The sequence below is a fragment of the Drosophila mauritiana genome, chromosome 3R, assembly GCF_004382145.1.
Source record: "Drosophila mauritiana strain mau12 chromosome 3R, ASM438214v1, whole genome shotgun sequence".
NCBI lineage: Eukaryota > Metazoa > Arthropoda > Insecta > Diptera > Drosophilidae > Drosophila > Drosophila mauritiana.
The window spans coordinates 18,858,441-18,879,748 of record NC_046670.1 but is presented as its reverse complement, the minus strand read 5'-3'; the positions used below and the strand labels follow the sequence as shown (position 1 = coordinate 18,879,748).

Sequence of the window (21,308 nt, the reverse complement as noted above, 5' to 3'; positions counted from 1 at the left end):
TGAGGGTGGAGGGGGTGGCACATTGACTGGGTGGTGGCGGTGGAGGTGGGGGTTATGTAGCGAACGGTAGCGCCAAGATACACAGACAATGTTGCTTGCCGCTGAGGCCTGATAATTACCAGGTTGTTGTTGCAACGTACCCCTGCCCCTGCTGCCACTAAATTTATGCTGCCTTCGCATGCACACTCAGGTGCAGGGGTGTGTGTGTGAGTGTTTGGTGGGTATAGAAGTCAAGTCAATCTTTAGACTGTTTTTACATAATTATAACAACGAGCTGCCTCCACCGATGATGCTTCTTCAGCTGGCATTTTATTGTTTTCGCTTCTCGTAACCCTTTTTTCATTTTTTTTGTTTTTTTTTTTTGTTGCCTCTGCCGCTACTGTTGCGGCAATTTAAATGCCTAAACAATAATTTGTGCATAATTCTGGACGGGGCTTATTGTTTTTGGTTAATGCATGTGCCCAACGGGCCAGCCCAGTCATGCCAAGTCGCGATCTCTGCCAGCTGGCAATTACGTTATGCAAATCTTTTCGGGCCAATTAGAGCACTTCCCCCTTTGGACTGGCTTGCCCAAGGATCTTCAGCTCCATTGGCATTGCCTTAACTAAGACAAAAGCCACAATATCCGTTTTCCATTAGAGGCCGCCATACATTTTGTACATATTTTACGCACTTTACGCAGCGATTTTGGCCCTAAACTAAAAGATGGATGGAATGGCAATGCTATTCGTACAAATGGGCGCTGGTTTCCGGTTTCCGGTGCCGAGATATGGTCGAAAATTTACGGCCTAAGTCGTAAGGGCCTCGAGAAGTACATATTCGCGGAACCTTCAATTTCCTGGATGCACGCACAAAATTCCTGCAAGGTACAGTTGTGCTGTGGGCGCTTGACTATACATGGTTTTCTGCCGCCCACCCAAGGATTTTCCCTATTTTCCGCCACCATCATCGATGGGTGAGTGAAAAATATCGATAAACTGCACTCGTAGCCCGCCCACAAATCCCAAACTGCGTGCATTTTATTTATTTATGTATATTATAAATTTTACATACACATCATTACGTTAGGTCGGAGTGACTGCGTTAACTCTTTTTATGCGGTGGGGTGGGTGGTCGCGGGGTGCCAATTTACGCACAATGAAGAAAGTTTTGTGGGCGTTACACCGAGGGCTCCATGGGCGAGTTGAGCGATAGGGGATTGCCGTGGGGTTTACCTGGTAATTTTTAGCTTCCGTTTGCTGTTGCTTATTTGGGCATGACTGAACGTCCGCTGACGCCCACCCACCCACTTCAGCCCACTCCAAATAAGTCAGTCCGTTTGTCAGGTGGACTGGTGGACTGGAGGACTGGTGGACAGGCGGACACCCCTCAGGTGTGCATGCGTGAATATTTTTCCACCACATCGATTACTTTACGCAAATTAGTGCGTAGATATTTTGCAAAAATGTTCTATAAATAATTCATGTACAGTTCAGTTTGATGTGCACGTAATCGGCGTAATACGAGTTGACTTGGACCCCTGCCAGGACCTAAAGGACCTAAATGGTCCTTCGGCTGGAGATGGTGAATGGGTGGTCGGCGAACACACACTCACATTGCCGCTTCATTTAATCTAAACGCTTAATTTAGCAAATTTATGCAATTTTCATGTCACTATCGAGGGTCAAACACGCATTTCTATATACATACGCAGTTCTTAAAGGATATAAGAGCTTTTAGACTTGAATCATTTCGAGTAAAATCTTGTTTATGTTATTTATATTTTATTTATTTAATAAATTGGTGTACAAAACTCGTTAATGCAATAGGCGTTGGGGTTAGTCACAGATTTTAAGGTAAATATCTAATCGTATCCCTGTGGAGTGGGAAGGCCATAAAAGCTTACATTCTTAATATCGTAGAGCTGTTTCAGATACTTAAGAACTTCATCTGTTCGCCACTCCGAGTCATTTGACCGGCAAGTGGGGCAATTCTCCGCGCTGGGGAACTGAATCTTCGGGAACTTGGGATCCTCCGTGGAGTCACCAGCAATGCGTGCATTGACTTCGTTGTGGGCTGCCCACAGCCAGAGGATCTCCTCGTCATGGGTTTTCACCGAAGTCAGGTTACGACGAATGGCCATCTGCTGAAAGTGCTCAGAGCAATCCGTGCAGCCGAAGAAGTACTTGGCGAATCCATGAAAGGTTTTCAGTATTGAGCCCTCCTCAAAGTAATTTGGTGGCTTAGCTGCCTCCACGGTCAAATGGTGAAACAGTGTCCACATGGAGCAGGTGAAGCTTCGCAGTAGCGGACGTGATCCAATGCAGCCAACGTATCGCCTTGCCTTGAAGACCCTTCGACCCTTCTCTAGCGAATCAACCAGATCGCCGAAGTCGGCTCCCTTTATACTCTGCTGCGAGCTCAACGAGTTGTCCAGATCCGTCAGCAATAACTTTCCGTCCTTGTTCAATGGATTCAGGTATCTGAAAATCTTTATAATATTTTTAAGAGCATTCAGACTATTACCCTCCAAAAGGACCCATTTACGAAGCTCAATGTGCAGCAGTTTATCGATTGCCTGCTCCAAGTCGGCACGATAGACCTGCAGTGGTGGTGTAAGGACTTTAGTTAGGATCGCTTGATTTTGGTGATCCAGGAACTCAGTAAAGTTGGGGGCTGCAGCGATGGGTAGTGGTGGATCTGGCTGAATATTGAGGTTCCTAAGGAAGTCTCCAATAGTGCTGGCATACGCTTCACTGGAGTCCGACAATGGTGTAAGATACTGGGCGGTTCCATTTCTATCCACTATAGCCAGTTTTTGGTCGTCGGGAATCAGTCCAAATTCCTGAAATATCTGGGAATTTTCGATTATCCTCACCGATAGCACTTTGAATGGCAGCAGTTCTAGCAGCGTGTCCCTGCCGATCTTTGAATTTTCTGGCTGGAGGACAAGAGCCAGAAATTGTATCGGATTTTCCCCATCTTCATCTTGGAAAATTTCATTGTCCTTTGCTTTTAGGGGACGAAAGTTTGGCTGGCCGGGTCCATACTCATTTTGGGATACCAATTCGGCCAGTGTGGAGCTAATGAACTTGGGATCTTGGCCTGGTATTACCGCTCCTAGAACATCATCGTTCTTCCTCATGTCGGGACCAAAGAATCGCAATGACGGCGTCTGGCGGATATTGAATTCCCTGCAGAGTTGAGCATTTCTCTCCTGGGCACAATCTACGGCATAGATCCGGAGAATTCTTCGCCACTTGTAGAGGTCGCGGGAAAGGGTCTTGAAGACCGGTGCGAAGCGATGACAGTCACCGCAGAAGCTGTTGAGGAACTGGACCAGCTTGCTGTTCTTCAAGTTGAGAGCCGGCCTGAGCGATTCGATGTCCAGCATAATCACATTGTCTGTATCGCTATAGAGACTCGCCTCGTTCGCCGACTTTCTGGCATTAAGCCGGGCCAGCACATCAGCAGGGGAGATGAGGAGCAGGCCATAAAGAAGCGTCTTGAGTAGCCGAATCATTTCCACACTGTGCTCACAAGTCAAATGAGCCACTTCAACTGATTCAATAGCAAGGGCTCTTTGGTAATTATAGCCACATTTGGATTCGCCCTGCTCCGGTTGTTAAGTCTCCCCCACCATACCCCAAATCTCTCTCTCAAAACAGGTTTTCTTAATTTTGTGACTCGCTATTCTATCCAGGCACACCCAAAAGAATTCACGAATTTCATATATATTTTAAGTGTGTGTATATATCGGAAAAAATTCAAGTTAAAATTGGTTCATAAGCATAATAATAATAACAATTACTTCACTAAATATGTTTTTTTTTTGGTTTACAATTATTTGCTTTTCTTGAATGTCGTTCTTCATCGCCGCTTAAATAACTTAAATCATATACGCGTTTTAGGTATTTAAGCACCTCATCTCTATCAAATTCACCTGAATCTGTATTATAGCAGTCCGGGCAATGCTTTCGCTCCGGAAACTGGACTTTAGGAAACCGTGGGTCCCCCGAGGCGTCTCCAGCTAGTTTTTCATTCACCTCGTTATGGGCCTCCCACAACCATAGGATCTCCTCGTCATGGGACTTAACTTTCGCAATATCCCTACGCTTCGCCAGCTTTATGAAGTACATGGAACTATCTTTGCAGTCGTAAAAGAACTTGGCAAGTCCGTAAAGTCCAATTGTCACGGAGCTGGGCGGGTATACCTTCATCTGGGCCGCCAAGACGGTGATGTAATGGAACAGTGTCCACAAGGAGCAGCTAAACCGTCGAGTATGCGGTGTAGAGCCCAAGCAGCCGACGTATTGTTGTTCCGCAAAGATGGGATCCAACCTGGTTTGCAGATCATCCACTACATTCCGGAACTCCTCTCCCGTAATTTCAGTGACCTCAAATAGGTGATTCACTAGGCTGTTCAGCATTCGCCTTCCGTCTCTGTTTAGAACATTGAAGCGGCGAAACAAGCGAATTATATGGCGAAGAGCCTTAAATTTAAAGCCACTTATAAAAGCCGTTTTCGGGATCTCAACATGCAACAACTGGTAGATGGCTTGCTCCAAGTCGGCTTGAAAGAGCACCTTGGTTGAGTTCTGCACATAGTCCACAATAAAAGCATCGAGTCCCTCCGAAAGGTTATATTCGGGTTCTGCAGGTGGCAATGTGGGCATACTTGTGTGCCCATTTTGATGCAGAAGCCCAGCAACGCTTTCCACGTAAGCAGAACTACTTCCACCGGCAGGCTTGATTAGTTGGGCTTTACCAGATTTATTTAGAAGGGCTACCATTTGTTTACACGGCTTCAGTCCGAAGTTGGCGAACATTTCTGCATCCTTGATAATCCGCACTCCCACATCCGGATACGGAAGCATGTTGAGAATCGTTTCTATTCCAATATCGACTGGATGGACCAGAAAAATGTATGATACCTTGTTGTCGAACTGTGCGAAGATATCATTCAGCTTGTTATCGGGCTCTATGGGATCAAAGATGGGCTTCACACCTTTGCTTTCACTGTAGTCGTTTCCGGACAGACTTTCGATGAGCTGGTCGACGATTTCAGATGGAATTTTTGTTTCAATATCTGTGCCGGTTCCGTGACATATCCTCTGAAACTTGGAGGGATAATAGCGAATTGTAGGCGTCAGTGTTATGCGAAAATCTCGACACAATTCCACATTTTCCAAACGGGCACAGTCAACCGCATATATCCGGAGTACCCGGTTCCACTTCTGCAGATCAACAGCCATTTTTCTAAACGTTTTTGCGAATCTCCTGCAGTTTCCACAGTAGCTGTTCAGGAACTGCACCAACTTTCCCACGGCTGGTTCAACTAGCATCTTTTCCAAACTGGCACCGACCACAACATGAACATTGTCCGCCTTCGAGTACAGAGGTGGCTCTTCATCAAGACATCTCTTCTGAGAATGTCCTTCTTGTATAAGCAGGATAAGGATAACGCACGGTAAGCACAGTACCCTGAAAAGCCAAACCATTTTATCTCAAGACCGATGATAATATGCACTTTCTCTCTCCACATGGCTTAATTACAAAATCAAATTATCTCATTAGCTTCGCCATTTATTATATTGTGTAAATAATTACTAATCTTATTAGATGCTAAAGCTTTCGTGAAATTGTAAAATATAAATGAATAAAGTATATGTATATATAAAGCAGGTAATCGGGAGAATCTGATATATTTTATATTTTCTAACTAATCATAAGTTTTAAGTTATAACGCAGCAAATGAATTAGTTACGTGTTGAATTTTTAAAATTTAAAACTCTTCTTTTTTAATTAGTTTATAATAGTTTATTTAACAGTACAAAAATATTTCCCAAAGTATCATCTCGAAAGCATCTCACTTGATGTTTGTAAATTTCATTATCCGTTTAATATCTTAAATAGCCCTCTAACTAATTAGATCTAAGTGACTCTAAACGACCCCAATGGGTTTTCAATTATCAAAACACATTCAAATGCGGAAATGCCAGCAGGATTTTGGCCTAAAACAACCGCAAGGACAAGAGCCGAATAAAACGAGCTCGGGTATTTCGCACATCGTGTTACACCACAAACACACACACACATATGCAACAAGTTGGCCAGAGCAACAAGTTTTGGTAATAGTTAACATCAAAAGTGGCCAAAATATCAGATGCACAATGTGCCAAACTTTGCGGCTTGTCTGTCTCATTTACATGGAGAATCCTGCTAACCGCAGTTGACGTCACGGATTATGGCCATGAGATGATGAAACAAGACAAGCGCCACTCAAAACTTTCCTCGCCAAACTTGTTCGGGTGTGAAAACAAGCCTCAAATGCAGCTTAAAACTTTTTGGCAACAGTTTATAGCGAGCAAAAGGGGTTCATTTGTATACCCCGCAGAATCCTTGCGACTGCCACAAGCTGGCCAACTTTCAACTGGCTAATTTAATTTCGCAAAGAGTCCTGGAGGCTGTTGTTTCTGGCATATTTTATGGCAGATTAAGTGTGAAAAGGCGTTGCAGTGGAAATTGTTGAGCTATTTGTGGGGTAGATAAGGTTGTTAAGAAGGCAATTAAGCCGGAAACAGAATTGTAGTCCGTTTAAAAAGTAAGTTCAACTAATATAAAGTACATAAAAGTGTACGAAAAACATGGCGTATACGTAATATTACATCGCTGAAAGGGGAATTCATATAAAGACAAATAAGTAATAAATCTGTAATAATTCTAATATTAATATAAGCTCCTCCGCTTCATGCTTCCACCCCATTTATGCCTTGTATGCATTTTGTTTAATTAGACTGCGGACCATTTCCTATTACCACAACAATTGTCGCACAAACTTTCAATCAGCAAAAAATCATAAAAACAAGTGGAAAAAAAACCGAATCACAATGGATAGCTGGGCAAACATGGGGCTTAGTTCTCAGCCAAACCAAAACGCCCAACCCCAAAGCCCCCAAACCAGATGAAGTCGAACCCATAACCACCCGGCATCTGATAATCAACAATGCGCTGACTGACATGAACAATGTAGCAAATCGGTTTGCAAATCAGGCAGCAGAAAACGGAGCCAACTCAGTCACTCAGACATGATGGCAGTCGTCAGTAAAAATTGCGTAAAATACAAATATTGTGCCAGACTCATACCACCCATTTTTTATCATCTCACCCCATCCATTTTTACTCTTTTTTTTGTTTTCGATGCTGTTTTGTTCTTGGGCCAGGATGCACTGCGTGAGCTTGATATCGGTATGTGGGTTAGGGAAGTTGGGGGGAGAAGTCCATCAAAACGATTTGAATGCGTCGCTGACGTTGATGAGTTTGAGTGAAAAGCGGCAGCGTATGGCAGGATATGGTGAGGGCGGGAGTGGAGGGGGAGGGGCGACAGGAAGAGGGACAAACAACGAGCCAAGTTCGTCAATCAAAAGCTAAACCGAAATCTCTTCATGCGTGGAACAGAGTAGGCAAAGCAGGGCATAACGGCCAAAGGATGATGCAGGATTCAGGACTACACTGCTGGAAAGCATATGTTTTGAACAACTTAAGTCTGTAATTTGCTAAAATCTATTTTTATCCATTTGACAATGAGATTGAAAAACATAATTTAGGATTACTTCTTAAGTTAACAAGAACTTAGACCCACTTTGATCTGAAATAGGCACTATTTAATGATTTATTATATTTTTGAAAATATATTTCTATTTTTATAACAGATCACCAATTTTCCCTGTGCAACATGGCTTGATGACGCTGAGGATGCGTTAGCTGTTTGTTTTGTTTTAATTTTCTCGATTCTTTTTTTCGCATGACTTTTTCCCTTTTTCCGCTGCCACTCCCCCACTTTTTTCAGCTGGATTCTGGACTTTTTTTTTCGTTATTTGAAAAACTCTTCAGCTGGTGAATTGTAGCCATGTTTTTATTGTTGTTGAGTTTGGTTTAGTTTGTGCCGCTCTAAGCGGTGGCAGCTACCAGTTGCCATTACCAGTAGCCCTAGTATCCAGTATCTGTTTACATTCGCCCACTTGGCCGTTTGGAGCGGGAAACGCATTTGACATTTCATCTGATGACTGTCTGAAATCGCCGCTGATGATTTGATGCGTTTTCTATGTGTGTGACGAGTGGTGACGTTGGGGGAAACTGGGGGGGTTTTAAGGGGCCGCAACAATGCCCTGAAATTTGCATTGTTAGCAAAACACTACACAGCGAAATGAACGGGCCAAAGTGCCCGGCAAACGCACCCACACGCACACACTTGACAAGTCGCCAAACCAAACCAAACTGAACTGAACTGAACCGAACCGAACAAAACCGAAACCAATCCTAACCAGAAGCCCCCGCAACCGGCCATGCCCCCCAGCTTTTTCTTCCGCTTTTAATTAAAAATAAAAAATATGTACACTCAGGCATAGAATATAAAAAACGCACAGGATTTGCAACCAAACCAAACAATAACCTGCTGCAGAGCAGGCCAACAAAAATGGATGAGGGAAAAAATTCACAATTATTTGCGTACAAAAAGGCTGAAAAAATGCAGCCGAGAGAGAGAAATTGAAAAACCGCATCGCATCGGGGTGGTCCTGCAGGCAGCTATTGGCATATGCGTATCTCACAGATACGCACTTTGGTGGGCAAGGACATGTGAAGGGTCCTGGGCAGGACAGCAACAGCAGCAGCAGAAGCTCTTAATTTGTCTGCAAATGCAGCAAACTAATGAAAATTACGCAATTTGAAAAAATGGAAAAAGTTTTTGAACAGGTCGAAGGGGACCAAAGGACGGGGCTAAAACGCTGGGGATGAGTTTGAAGTTTAGGTACGGCAGGTGAATAAATAGGCAAGGAACTTCTAATAGGGTCGGCATGATGGACTGAAATTACCTCTGCACTTCGGAAAATATAATTAAAAATTAAAATTATGTTTAAAAAATTAAGATACCTTTATGCAAACAATAACTGTATCGTTTCTCCATTTGTATCATGTTTTTTTCCGAATAAGTAATAGAAGTTTTAATGGATCAACATTTTATTTAAGCAATTATTTATTATTATTATGTATTAATATTTATTATTTTTTTAAGACAATGTACAGTGCGAACTTAACCATTATTTTCCCTTTCCATCCAGAGCAGCGTAAAACAAACTAGGACTCCCCATTTGCATTAGCAAACAGGACGTTGCAAATAGGACATCCTTCCCGAGCGCCGGCTGGCTCAAATCGAATTAAAACAAACAGTTTTAGTTGATTTTTTTCGCATCAATTTCATGGAGGCATCAACCGCAATAGACAGCCCGAAGCCACAAGAGCGGAGACTAATCTAAATAAGCTTAATAATTACCTGAATAAAAAACCAAACAAAACGGGGGAAAGAACTGAAAACTGAATCGGAATGAATCGCAGCCACATAGTTCCCAGCAAACATAGTTGCCAGCCCATTTAAAATGCGTTTGTGTAATTGATGATGTACAAAAGTCGCATCGGCGGCCGGCGATGATGCCTCATTAAAATGCACTTAATTAAAATGCAATGGCAAAATCAACAGCAACTGCAACTGCAACTGGTGGCGAAGCATTTAAGACGAAATCCAGTTTGCTTTTCGATAGAAAAAGTAGCAGACGAAAAACCCCAAGACAGGCCAAAGAATCAAGCTAACCAGACGGCAAAACACCAAGAATGAAGAGTGTCGCATCTGATGAATATGGAACTTGCAACTTGACTTTGACTTTGACTGTTGTTGTGTTGTGTTGTGCCTTTGCAACTATTTCGTTGCGTTGCAGAAATTGCTGCACGAATCCATCGGAGCCACATCCACATCTCCATCCCCATCCACATCCAGCTAACCGAACCAACCCAAGCTGGCCAGCAAAAAATGTCATAAATAAATTGCTTAGCAACATTCACTGACGCGCCAAATAAAATCCCATAAATGATCGAATGCGATTTTTAGTCTATGCAGCAACGGCGGTGGCGACAAAATGAAAAACCAAAGGAACAACAGCAACTTTAGAACAAACTAGCCAAACAAACTACGGGGAAAAGATTCTAGCTATGCGAATATCGGATACCCTTTCAATTTCGTTTAATTAAATTGAATGCACATAAGAGATATTTTGAGATTATATTGTAAGCTCTTTCCTCTTTATAATCTCAAATCAATTCTAAATAAATTTATGAAATACCAAATTAAAATATCTAATCTTTAATAGGAAAAAGCATATTGAGTAGGTATCCTTTGCAAAGATGGATTCCAAAAATATTATTCTGTATCTCAAGACTAGCTGTTATAGCCAAATTCTGAAAAGAGCAAGCCAGAAAGGCGTTGTGTAGACAACGTTGTGATGTGACTTTTTCCAGCCGCCAGGCGAGTAGCCAACTTCTTGTTGCGACTTTTTTAAGAATTTCAAATGTTTTTCCTGGTAAATTAACTAAAAATGCGCTGAAAACGCTCGCAAACACAGCAGCGAGCTCGACTTTGGCTCGGAGGCAACCGTTTTTGTGTCGCTATCTGCAGATGGGAACAACAAAAAAAAAAGATACAAAAACAAAAAGGAAAACAGATAGACCAGAATCTGGAGAGCAGCCGAACGCAGCAATTTCCTATTTTACCAAAGTGGTCGTCGCATCGAGTCCGCGTCATTAATGTGGCTTTTAAATGCGTTTTTCATCGCACGGGGGGAAAAGCGCTGGAAATTGGAGACGGCGACAATTGGGCGAGGAGGAGGAAAAACCAAGCCAAGTCAAGTGTGCGCCTTAATTATGTGCGGCTCTTGAGAGTATTGGCTGATTTTGTAATTAGGTTTTCATTAGAACTTGACCATAGTTGTGGGCCAGTCCAGTCCATCTTGTTTTGTGTGTTCTTACCAGATTCCAGCGGGCATTCCGCTGCTGAGGTTCATAACTCCCAGGCTAATTTGTTGCAGGTCACCTGACCCACACACACGTCGAGTCCCATGGCTCCTCCTCTTTGCGTTGATTGAGTTATACCCGTACCAGCACTCTTTCCAATACCCATTCCCGTTCCCGTACATATGTAAACAACCAGTAGCCAAGTGTTTGGCCAACACGGGCAATAAGACAAGGCTAACGACTGCCGGCAACACAGCACCACCCATCCTAAAGCTCCACGAGCCCCACACGAGCCACAGTCTCAGTCGCAGACTCCCAGCCACAATCAAAGTGAAAGATACGGCTAAAGAGCCATCGTCTGCATTTGTCTTGGCCACGGCAATATGGGGATGAGGCTGCAGTTGAGGCTGAGGATGAGGATCAGCCGGTGTACAGCTACAACGCTTTAGCCAGGCCGCGATGAGCATCCATTGAGCCAAAGATCTGCTAAGCCGTACACTGCAGAAATTTAACTGAAGAGAAATTATAATTGAACAAAAATATTTATTATTATATATTATTGCTATTATCTGCGGAATTAAAATGCATTTTGGAGCAATCATGCAATGTATATGTATATAACATAATAATGATTAAGCAGAGAACCTTTTCAAAGTGTAATTCCCATGTGGGGCACTTTCTTTAGCCGTGGATTATGCAGACACAATCCGCGAGGAGGCTGAAGCATTGAGGACGCAGATGGGGTAAGGAGTATGGAGGAGCATGGGCTGCTGGATGATGGCGCTGCCAGTGGAGTTGTGGATAGAAGGCGGCTCAGCTCACGTCTACCAACTGCATTTTGATTTATCCACGCGCTGCTGCTGCTCCTTTCGCTGCTTCGGCTGCCTTGGCTGCCATTGTTGCTGTTGTTGCTGGCGGCGCTTCGCCAACTGCTCGTGATTAGCGTGGCGTTTCAGAAGGTGTGTCCCAAACGGAGGCAGCATTATAGCCACTGAGCCACCACCATTGAGACACCGAGCACGAGCACCTGAGGTAGCCAAATGCTGGCTAAGGATTCGCCGGCAGCGAGCATGAATGAATGAGATGAGGAGCCGCCGCTGCCGTCGCCACTTGGCGATCGCATCAATGAAATCGAATGGAGGGGATCGGAATGTGTGCCAGCCAAGATCACAGGCACTTTCGATGGCCAATCTTGCGGGCAGGTAATTAGCCAAGACCACACAGGCGCAGAAATTTGCATATTAGGAAGCCTAAGATGCTGCAAGGCCAGAAAAAGATGTGGAAAATCCAATAAGTAATGTGATACAAAAATTAACTTAAAACCGATCTACTTAGAAAAGTAATGCTCTGCAAGAATTCCAATAAAAACCATAAACAATAATTGTTATGGACATATGTATATATGTAAATATTTGCATGGGAATAAACTTGAGTGCAGTCAAAGACCCCATGAAAATAGGCGCCTACCCTAGAAAAATTTAAGAACGTTTAGTTAGAGTACGTAATTATTTACATATTTTATGCACCTAACTAATTTGTAATTAAATGTTTATATAACTAAGTATAAGGTATTAAAAGCTAGTTAGTAGATTTTACTAAGTAATAACATTTAATGGCAACTAGGATGTGAAGAGCATATTATATTCTCTCCATTTCCACAGATGCCATTCCAGGGTATTCTTCTTTGTTTACTTTTTTTTCAGAAACAATCTATAAAAATGCAAAAATTATGAAAATTTGCTAGTGGTTTTTGTCTCTGTCGACCTTTTTGCATCTCTGTTGCTCCGCGGCCCCAACTGCTGGCATTTCGTGGTAACTGGTTTTTGTGTGCTGTATTTAAGCTATTTTTGGCGCATTTCGCTTTGATTCCTGTTCTGTCCTCCGCTGTGGGACACGTCAATGAACCTTTGGGCCGAATGCATTCGAGAATAACTACCGCATTTCAGGGAGTTTCGCTCGTTTCGTTCGTTTCGTCCGGCCGCGACACATGTCTATGAATTCTAATTATTCGCCGAGACAGCGGCAAAAATATGCAAATACTCTTTTTGTCTAATACCTTAAGCGGCCGATCATAAAAGCCAATCAAATTCCCTGACATTTCCTGAGTGTCAATCACTGGCGGTATTCACTCGATACAGAGCTGAGAATACGTCTATGTTAGCCCGTAAGGAATATTTCCTCGCCAAGTTCGAAAAACCACAAATCTCGAATGTACCAAGTGTAATCACTCTGGCTGCTGATGATGATGATGATGATGTTGCTGTTGTTGATTGGGACAGCGATGATGAAGAGCAGCTTTTTGCGCGGCTTTGGGCCCAACAACTCGTTCCGATCGATTCACTGACCATGGTCAAGAAAGAAGGAGCTGCCAGGAGAGTTGGCAAGTTTGCCAGTGGGCAATCAAAAAATGTGTGGCAAAATCAGCGCTGAAATACTTTTTTAATGAACCTCTTCCTTTGCAGCAAGCCACTCAACAATTTGGCGACACGAAATCAAAGTCATTGCATCAGCCAACTGCGATCGGATGGGCTGGGATGCGATGTGCTTAGCTGGGTTGGGCCACGAAATGGGTTGGAACCGATCCTCCAGGAAGGCCAGCAATGAAATGCGCTTTATAATTGCACACGCACTTTTTGTACTTTCGTAAAAAATTAGAAGCAACTGCAGCGCCACAAGCGCAATTGGCAATGCACTGTAAGAAATATTTTCAAATAATTTAATATAGGTGAAATTAATGTATATACTAAGCGATCTAATTAGCAATCATTTATTAGGAAGATTTAAATACTTACAAAATGTTGCTATTAACTGAGCTCTTAACTTAAATTGTTTGTTCCTGTCTCTTAATAATTTATTATTTTTTAGATTTTTTTAAATGATTAAATCAATATCTGTTATAATGATACTCGTAAGCAGTATAATTTATTTGCAGTGCAGCTAGTACCTAGAACTGAATGAACATTAATGCTCAAATCGCGCATCATGTTGCCATGTCATCGAACGGAGGCAGGCGGCCAAGTTAATGACATTGCTGCAACTGGCCAGCGGAATAACAAAAAAAGAGCCTGGCGACAACTTTGGCCAAAGACCAAGAAGTCAGAAAGCCAGAAAGGCAGCATTAACAACGGCAACAAGAACAACAGGCAGCGGCGTTGATGAGCAAAAAGTGGACATTTTGATTTTAGAAAAATATATAGAGAACCACTTTTTTTGTGTGTTGCGGTTTTGGTTTTATTTCATTTGCTGTCGCACACACACACACTACCCTTCTCGTCGATTGCCTGCACCTAAGTTGGCCAATAGGAGCAGCAAGTGCAACAGCAGCTGTTGCCCGTTGGCCAATACATATATGAATTGGAAAAACATTGGCTAAATAAATCCAATTCGACTGACCAAAAGAACTCCACCAGCCTGCCAGTTTTTTATGCATTTTTGTGCAACAAGCACCAAAATCCAGAATACATATATTTTGTTGTGAGTTATGAATGCACTTGAAAGGATAATCATAACAATGTTTATTAAAATTCTTGATTTAAAGCTTTTGATATCGCTTGCTTAACTCACATTGCCTGGCGAGTTCTTCTAGCCCATTTTGCATTTAACCTAATTACAAATTTAAGCCCAGATGCATACACAAAATTCGTGGATAACACCATGGTGTTTTAAACGCTTTGCGTGACAACGGACAACTGGCGAGGCGATGTCATGCAAAAGGCTGGCCATTAACAAATCGGCCGATGTCCATATATCTGTCCGGTGGCACATATGAATATTCGAAAAAGCCAAATGCAATTGACGGTAATCAGCATAAAGCGATGAGCGAAGGACTGAGACAGGAGCCTAATTAAAAATGCAATTGAATGTTTCCTTTTGGCGCTGCTGCCGCTGACGGTTTGGTTTTTCTTTTTTTAACGGATGAAAAGAAGTTGAGCCACGTTTTGTATTCGAAATGCAGCCTTAATTAAATATAATTTACAATTCGCCGGCGGTTATAACTTTCCCACAAAAGGCCGTGACAGCAAAAGGCAGTTTTTGTTGGGCGGAAGGGGGCGATGGGCGGCGGGCGGCGCAGGATGTGAACAAGGAGGGGGCGTGGCGCCTACGGGCCATGAAAATGTTTCGACCAAAACAACAAAAGAGCATGTTTCGAGGCAATAATGGACGATGTACTAATGTCATTCTATGGTCTCGGCCAACGACGGCAACATCAGCGGAATTTTTTCGTTCGAAATTATCATAAATTTGTCGTTGGCCGTTTCGATGTTGTGGCTGCATAGAAAAGGTTAACATTGTTTTTCGCCTTTTTTGTTGATTTTTTTTGTTGCATTTAGCCGCGGTTTAGCTTAGCCTGGCTTAGCTCTTGTCAAATATGCACAGGTCCCAAAAGACGGGCCAACACGAAAAGCGCTGAAATTTACGGCACCAGAAAGCCGAAACAAATAATTCCAGAATTCGTCACACGCTAAAATTTCAAACAGCAAGCCGCCTTTTGGCTAAAAAATAAACAAAAAAAGGATAAAGGAACAGCACATGAATAAATGGATTTCGGTTCTCCATATAATGAGATTCTTTTAAGGGAACTAACATAAAATGTTGATGTTTCTTCAATTTTTGTGGATATATTTTTTTTGCCAAGCGTTTGTACATACAAATACTAAATGCTCTTTTCGTTCTACAGGCAGCATTAATCTCCAACCTTTGATAGTCATTTTGGTTAAATGACTTAACTTAATAGATTTGCTGTTCCCTTGACTAAATTATCTACCACTGAAAATCTTGATATCTGCCTCAGGCATCTGAAAGCTATTCAATGCTGCTGCCGTCCCTTATATTTTTTTTTTGCTTAATTATAAATGCAAAGTTCTCTGTCTTTTTTCGAGATTTTTTTCCGTTTTGCATTTTTCGGTTTGTTTTGGGCCAGAAACATTTTTCGTTTGGCCCTGAGTGACAGAGCTTTGTGCCGCGTTGGGGAAATGAATTTTACTTTTCGGCCGGCAGGAAGTGCCCCAAGGCGAGTGGCTCATAGAAAAAAAGAAGGACTTCTTGGGAGTGGGAATGGAAATGGGAATCTTTTAAATGCAATTTAAGGCTGAGCAGAACGGTGCAGCAGTGCGGCAGAATGAGTCGCTAGAGTTATAAGCATTGTGCGGCAATGGGAATGGAAAATATGATTATAATTATAAATATTGCATAAGCAGCACAAACTCACGAACTTAGAAGGGGAAGAAGAAGAAGAAGCCAAACAGGAGCAGCGGGAGGACCTTCCTCACGCAGGACGTGTGACGCATGCGAGCACAAAAACAAAAACGCACAACGAAAAGTGCGTAAGTTGTGCCGCAGAATTGCATATAATGGCCGAAGTATATGTACAAAACTCAAACCCCCCGCAACACACATTCGTACAAATGTATATACCACATTATATAAACCATGCATTCGTGAATCGAAGGGGGAAAAATTATACAGAAATGCGAACGCAATTTTCGAGGCCTGCAGCACTCTCGCTGTCTTAGCCAACTCCTTCTCACTGCGAAAAAAAAAGTTTTGCGGCTGATGGTATGCCCCAACCAAAAACCCCGCAGCCCCACCCTCCAGAAAAAAACCCCAGGCTGATGCATAGCGGTCGCTTTGTTGGCTGGGGGCAGATCAATATCCTTTTATGCGTTTACACATGCATTATGCATGCAGACTGCAACCAACCCAAACTCAAACCCAATCCCAGCCCAAGCTGACCCCCTTAACCCTCTGCTGCTTAGAAAAATTACAAAAACAGCAGCAGGGCTAAAAAGAAATGGCCAAACAGAACATCATGCGTAAGTGCCGGGCGAACCGGGGGCGTATACGCAATATTTGCTTTCAATTGCAGCTGGTTGGCCAATATTGAAAAAAGAGGCTCAAAAAAAGGAAAAAATACGTGGAAAACCTCATTGCAAATGGGCATCAAATTAGCCATCATCAATCGATGTTGCAAGGGGTGGTGGGGCACCGCATCGCACAGATATTTATTTTAGAATATATATTCATCGACATATCGAGTACTACGTCGAGTGCCTTCCGCCTGACTTTCAGCTGGAGTCCTATTTGATTTAGTTTTCCATTCGGCCGGATTGATGCGTTAGTTGCGAAACTTATTCGTGCGTTCATTTTGTGCGCAAAAGGCCTTTGAAGGACCTCAATCGGTTTGGAATCTGACGGTGGTCAGGGGTTATTATCCACTTACAAACTGCAGGCTTATGGAATTTGAAGGATTTATAATGAATTATTTTAATAGCAACGGATTTTATTGAGCTTTTTAAGCATCATTAAGCTGATCAACAGACAAACGATTGCATAATTTTATTAAGTGGAGCCAACAAAAGATGGATTATTGAATTTGTATCTTAGAATTCCATTTTAATGGTCCTTTTTATATTTCGCAAATATTTTATTAGGGTTCTAAAAATTCCATAAGAAATAAATTCAAAAATATTGAATAAGATGCTGTAACTTAGCTGGCAGACGCTTGTTTTGAAAACGCAAAAACACTTCTCGCCACATATCCTGCATAATTAGCACCCTTTGCAACGCTCGAAAATGAAAAACAATTCAAGCTCTAATTGTGCAAGCCATTTACACGCCGAAAGTTAATTTCGCATAAGCTGAAATGGCTCACCATCCCATGTCCCCTACGCTGGCCCTCACATTTGGCTCACATTTAGCGACCTACAACAACAGAAAGCTTGTTAACAATGAAAACAACTTGGCCAGCACACACACACACACCATCGCACACACTCCAGCAGGGCGAAATACTGTATGGCTTCCTGTGGCAGGCTGTCAGGCATTGAGGCAGGCTGAGGCAAGCAGTCCTCAGTGCGCGGCAGCAGCAACATCGGCAACAACAAAAGCAACCGCCGCCGCACACTGAGAGAAAATATACCGAAGATTAATAATTGGGAATTCAACAGAATCTAGTGGGAATATAAAGGTTAAATTATTTAAATTAAACAGAATTAATGCTAATTTATTTTTCGAGCATAATATATATAAATTAAATTGTATAGTAAAATAAAAACATTTTTTTCTATTATATATGCAAGGAAAGGTTCTGAAACCTAATCTAACCTAGCCAAAAGCAAATTTACTACAGATCCACTACGATTTTCTCGCTGTGCAGCTACAACCATACCTTTGACGCAATGTCAAACACCTGCTGCCAATGTTAACGCCAAACACGAAAAAAACACTCACTCATACAGACGCACACAAGGAAACTAAAAAGCCAAAGAGGAGCGCAGCAACAACAATAAATGCAACAAAAACAATAACAGTACCAGCGGCGACAACAACAACAATACAAATTGTCCGCCTGTGCGTTTGTTCTTCGGCTGGTTAGGCAACAAATTCTGCGCAAAAAGTGCAATGAACTTTGGCCAAAGCGCTGAATTGGGGGAATCCCGGGGGAGAAAGGGTTAAGGGCGTGGGGGGTGACGGAAAGGCACAGGCTTAGCCAATGTGTAAATAAATGCCTATATGCGATAGTGTGTGTACGTGTGTGTCGTGAAAGAGAGTGAGTGACAGTGAGAGTGCCGATTGAAGAATGCATTCAATGAGTCCAGCCACAAAAGATATCAAATGCCCAAAATGGCGGCAAAAAAGGATGACGAGAAAAGGAATGGTCTAAACAGTAACATGGCTATAAGAAACGTTTGGCCAAAACAATGATTAGATCTAAATATATAAGGATCTTACAAATCAAACAACATATATTTTACTAATGTAAAAAGTGCTTAAATTATAAACCAATGCACAAGCAAACAATTTTCAACTTTCTTCTTTTTTTTTTTTGAACTTCTTATACCAAGTTAAATGGACTGAAAACTCTGGAAGGTAGTGAACCTACTTTACTTAGATCTTTACTGCAGTTTTTTTTAACATGCTCTAAAAACAATGTCAAAGGGGATTAATTCCCAATTCATCAAGTTTCGGAGCCAAAGGAACTTACATCAAAAAAAAATAACTAAAAAGAAATGCAAATAAAGAGAGTGCAAAGTAAAAACGCAAACCAAGGGGCCCAACGGAACCGAAATGGCCAAAAGACGGACACCGGCCGAGTGGACGCTGAAAACAAAGTCAACTTGAAATGCGCCGCCAGTTGACGTTGTTGGTGTCTCCTACCCTTGGAAGCGCCTACTCCAAAACCTAAGCCTAAGCCACTCCACACTCTACCATGCCACATCAGTCCATGGCACACCATGCCACACCATGCCACACCATGCCACACCATGCCATACCATACCATACCGTGCCACTTGGATCTGCTCGAGTCGACTCCATGGTCGCTGTCAGTTTTCGTCGGCGGAGCCAAGTAACCAGCCGAAAGCAGATGATGAAGCCCTCAAAGTCAGTTACAATAGCAGCAACAACCAACGACCAACTACCAACAACCAGCAACAAGGCGACATCGGTTTAGGCCTTTGAAAGCACTACACCATGGACATGGCCGCCGAGATATGTGACTACAGTCGGCATCGACTAATGTGGACTTGTAAATCGAGCATAATTTTATTATTTTTATTATTTATACCTTAAACTATTAGTCATAGCACTCATCTCTGAATAATGACCTAGTGGCAATGTGACCTATCGAGGTCCCACTGTCGATATCCAGGCCAAAGCAGGCGACACATGTGCACATATTTTTCTTGCTGGATCTCTTATTTTTTTGCCGGCTGCACTCTTTCCTTTTTTTTTTGTTTTTCCCATGCAGTTAAAGCGCAAATGTTCTCAAATTACCCATATGCAAAATGAGTGCGGATGAAGGGACGGGGAGAGTAGGGAAGTCGGGAGCAGAGGCAGAAGATTGGTCTACTGGTTCCGACCCGGCTTCGTTTGCCATTTCGGTTGCGCCTCATATTTCGTCTATGAAAGCTTTGGGCCTCCGCCACTCCGGTCTTCTAACTTCGCCTCAAGACGCCACCAATCCGAGCCAGGCCTCCTGCTGCTGCCCCTTTCCCATTCCCAGCAGATTTTGTGGTAAGTTGGCGTTGACTTGTGCATCTTCGTCGGTGACAATTGAAAGGCAGCGGAATCAAAGCAGAGCAGAAGCCATCAAAGCGTACGATTTCATACAACGGAAAAGGGCTTATTTGGCTACAAGAACTAGCTGAAAAAACGCATTTTTTGGCAAAAGGACTAGCTGTCTATCTGAAAAACCCTTTGGGGAGTACTTACATGGATATATGTTGTATAAGCCATACTGATGAATAAGTATCTAGATATACTCAATGTTTTCCTTGCTGATTGATTGATATGGGTTCGAGATTTGATATGTCTATAAAGTACTCAAGAACGGATGGGTTCATTGCACGTTTATCGATATCTAGGGGAATTGCAGCACTGAGCCGCTGTTTGTTGTTTTACGTTTACGACGATTGCTGTTTATTTTGTGCCCTACGCGGGTCGTCCGGCCCCCCAAAAACCCCTTAACCCCCTCCAGCGCTTAACCCACACTTGCCAAACATGCGACACATGGTAAAGGCTGCCCAAACGTCGCGTCGTTTCCTCAGTGCCATAAAGTGCTCACTTATTGCTTTTTATGCGCTTTTGATATGTGCATCTGTGTGTGTGAGTGCGAATGCATTTGCCATTGCACTTTTCGTCACAGTTTTCGTCAGTCAGTCAAGTCAGCTTGTCAACCAGCCGTACACATTCAGAGTTCGTCTTTTGTGCGTTCTCATAAATGCCATACTACACATGTGCGAGGGAGACAGCAACAGGCGGTGAAGAAAGAGGCGGACACATGGGCGCAGAAAGAGAGGGAGTGAGGGTGCTTAACTCGCCGCAACTTCATTTCGTGAATGCACAATGGGCGACTGACTGCCTAACTAACCTACGACAACCGAATATTCGCCATTCCATTTGGCCAAGTTCAATGAACCGAACCTTTGGTTGAATAAACTTCCCACACACACACATACAGACAAACACACTGACACGCACACACACACACACGCATCGCGAATCGGTGACGCGTCGAAGCGCACAAAAAGAATAAACAGCAAAAAAACACAACAGAAACAAAAGCCAAAAACAACCAAAACAACGGAGATGGAATGTCTTTTAGTAGGGATGGTCAGCGCATATTTATCAATTAATTATCAAGATCTGGAAAACAAACATTTCTAAACATGTGTTCCGAAAGTGTAACAGTATAGAAAACTTATATTTGGTTGCATACTTCTAAACACCTCTATAAGTGTTTTTTTGCTTACCCTAGTTAAAACAGGTTTACTCTTAAAAGTAGACTATGGTTAAGAGATTGAAGAATATTTTATATAATAATAAGTCGTTATTTATTACCGCGAAGATATGTTTTCTTCTCATTTTCATGAGTATTACTCGTAGTATAAGGCGCAATCAATGGGTAGCAAATAACGTGCATCATAAACCCGCATTTATGTTGATAATAAATAGCACATTTGGGCAAATGGAATACCCCTAGTGCCTTC

At 42.6% G+C, this 21,308-nt stretch overlaps 3 protein-coding genes across 3 annotated transcripts; 1 reads left to right on the top strand and 2 right to left on the bottom strand.

Moving 5' to 3' along the window:
- Positions 1 to 1,773: 1,773 nt before the first annotated feature.
- Positions 1,774 to 3,531, bottom strand: LOC117145014 (sulfhydryl oxidase 1). The gene has a single exon (XM_033310510.1). The coding sequence runs from the start codon at positions 3,500 to 3,502 to the stop codon at positions 1,844 to 1,846; it is 1,659 nt and encodes a 552-aa protein (XP_033166401.1). The 5' UTR covers positions 3,503 to 3,531; the 3' UTR covers positions 1,774 to 1,843.
- A 145-nt stretch (positions 3,532 to 3,676) lies between these two features.
- On the bottom strand, positions 3,677 to 5,507 carry LOC117145671 (sulfhydryl oxidase 1). Its single transcript, XM_033311404.1, has one exon. The coding sequence runs from the start codon at positions 5,478 to 5,480 to the stop codon at positions 3,795 to 3,797; it is 1,686 nt and encodes a 561-aa protein (XP_033167295.1). The 5' UTR covers positions 5,481 to 5,507; the 3' UTR covers positions 3,677 to 3,794.
- Positions 5,508 to 12,841: 7,334 nt separating this feature from the next.
- Positions 12,842 to 13,477, top strand: LOC117145206. The gene is made up of 2 exons (XM_033310770.1): positions 12,842 to 13,227; positions 13,281 to 13,477. The coding sequence occupies exons 1-2, from the start codon at positions 12,973 to 12,975 to the stop codon at positions 13,365 to 13,367; spliced, it is 342 nt and encodes a 113-aa protein (XP_033166661.1). The 5' UTR covers positions 12,842 to 12,972; the 3' UTR covers positions 13,368 to 13,477.
- The last annotated feature ends 7,831 nt before the right edge of the window (positions 13,478 to 21,308 follow it).

What these genes read in the sequence shown, in the direction of transcription:
- LOC117145206 (XM_033310770.1), top strand. Translation starts at nt 12,973, where the DNA reads ATGTTAGCCCGTAAGGAATATTTCCTCGCCAAGTTCGAAAAACCACAA. An exon ending in CCAGTGGGCAATCAAAAAAT is followed by an intron (nt 13,228 to 13,280) that starts GTGTGGCAAAAT and finishes CTTCCTTTGCAG; the next exon opens with CAAGCCACTCAACAATTTGG.
- LOC117145671 (XM_033311404.1), bottom strand. Translation starts at nt 5,480, where the DNA reads ATGGTTTGGCTTTTCAGGGTACTGTGCTTACCGTGCGTTATCCTTATC.
- LOC117145014 (XM_033310510.1), bottom strand. Translation starts at nt 3,502, where the DNA reads ATGATTCGGCTACTCAAGACGCTTCTTTATGGCCTGCTCCTCATCTCC.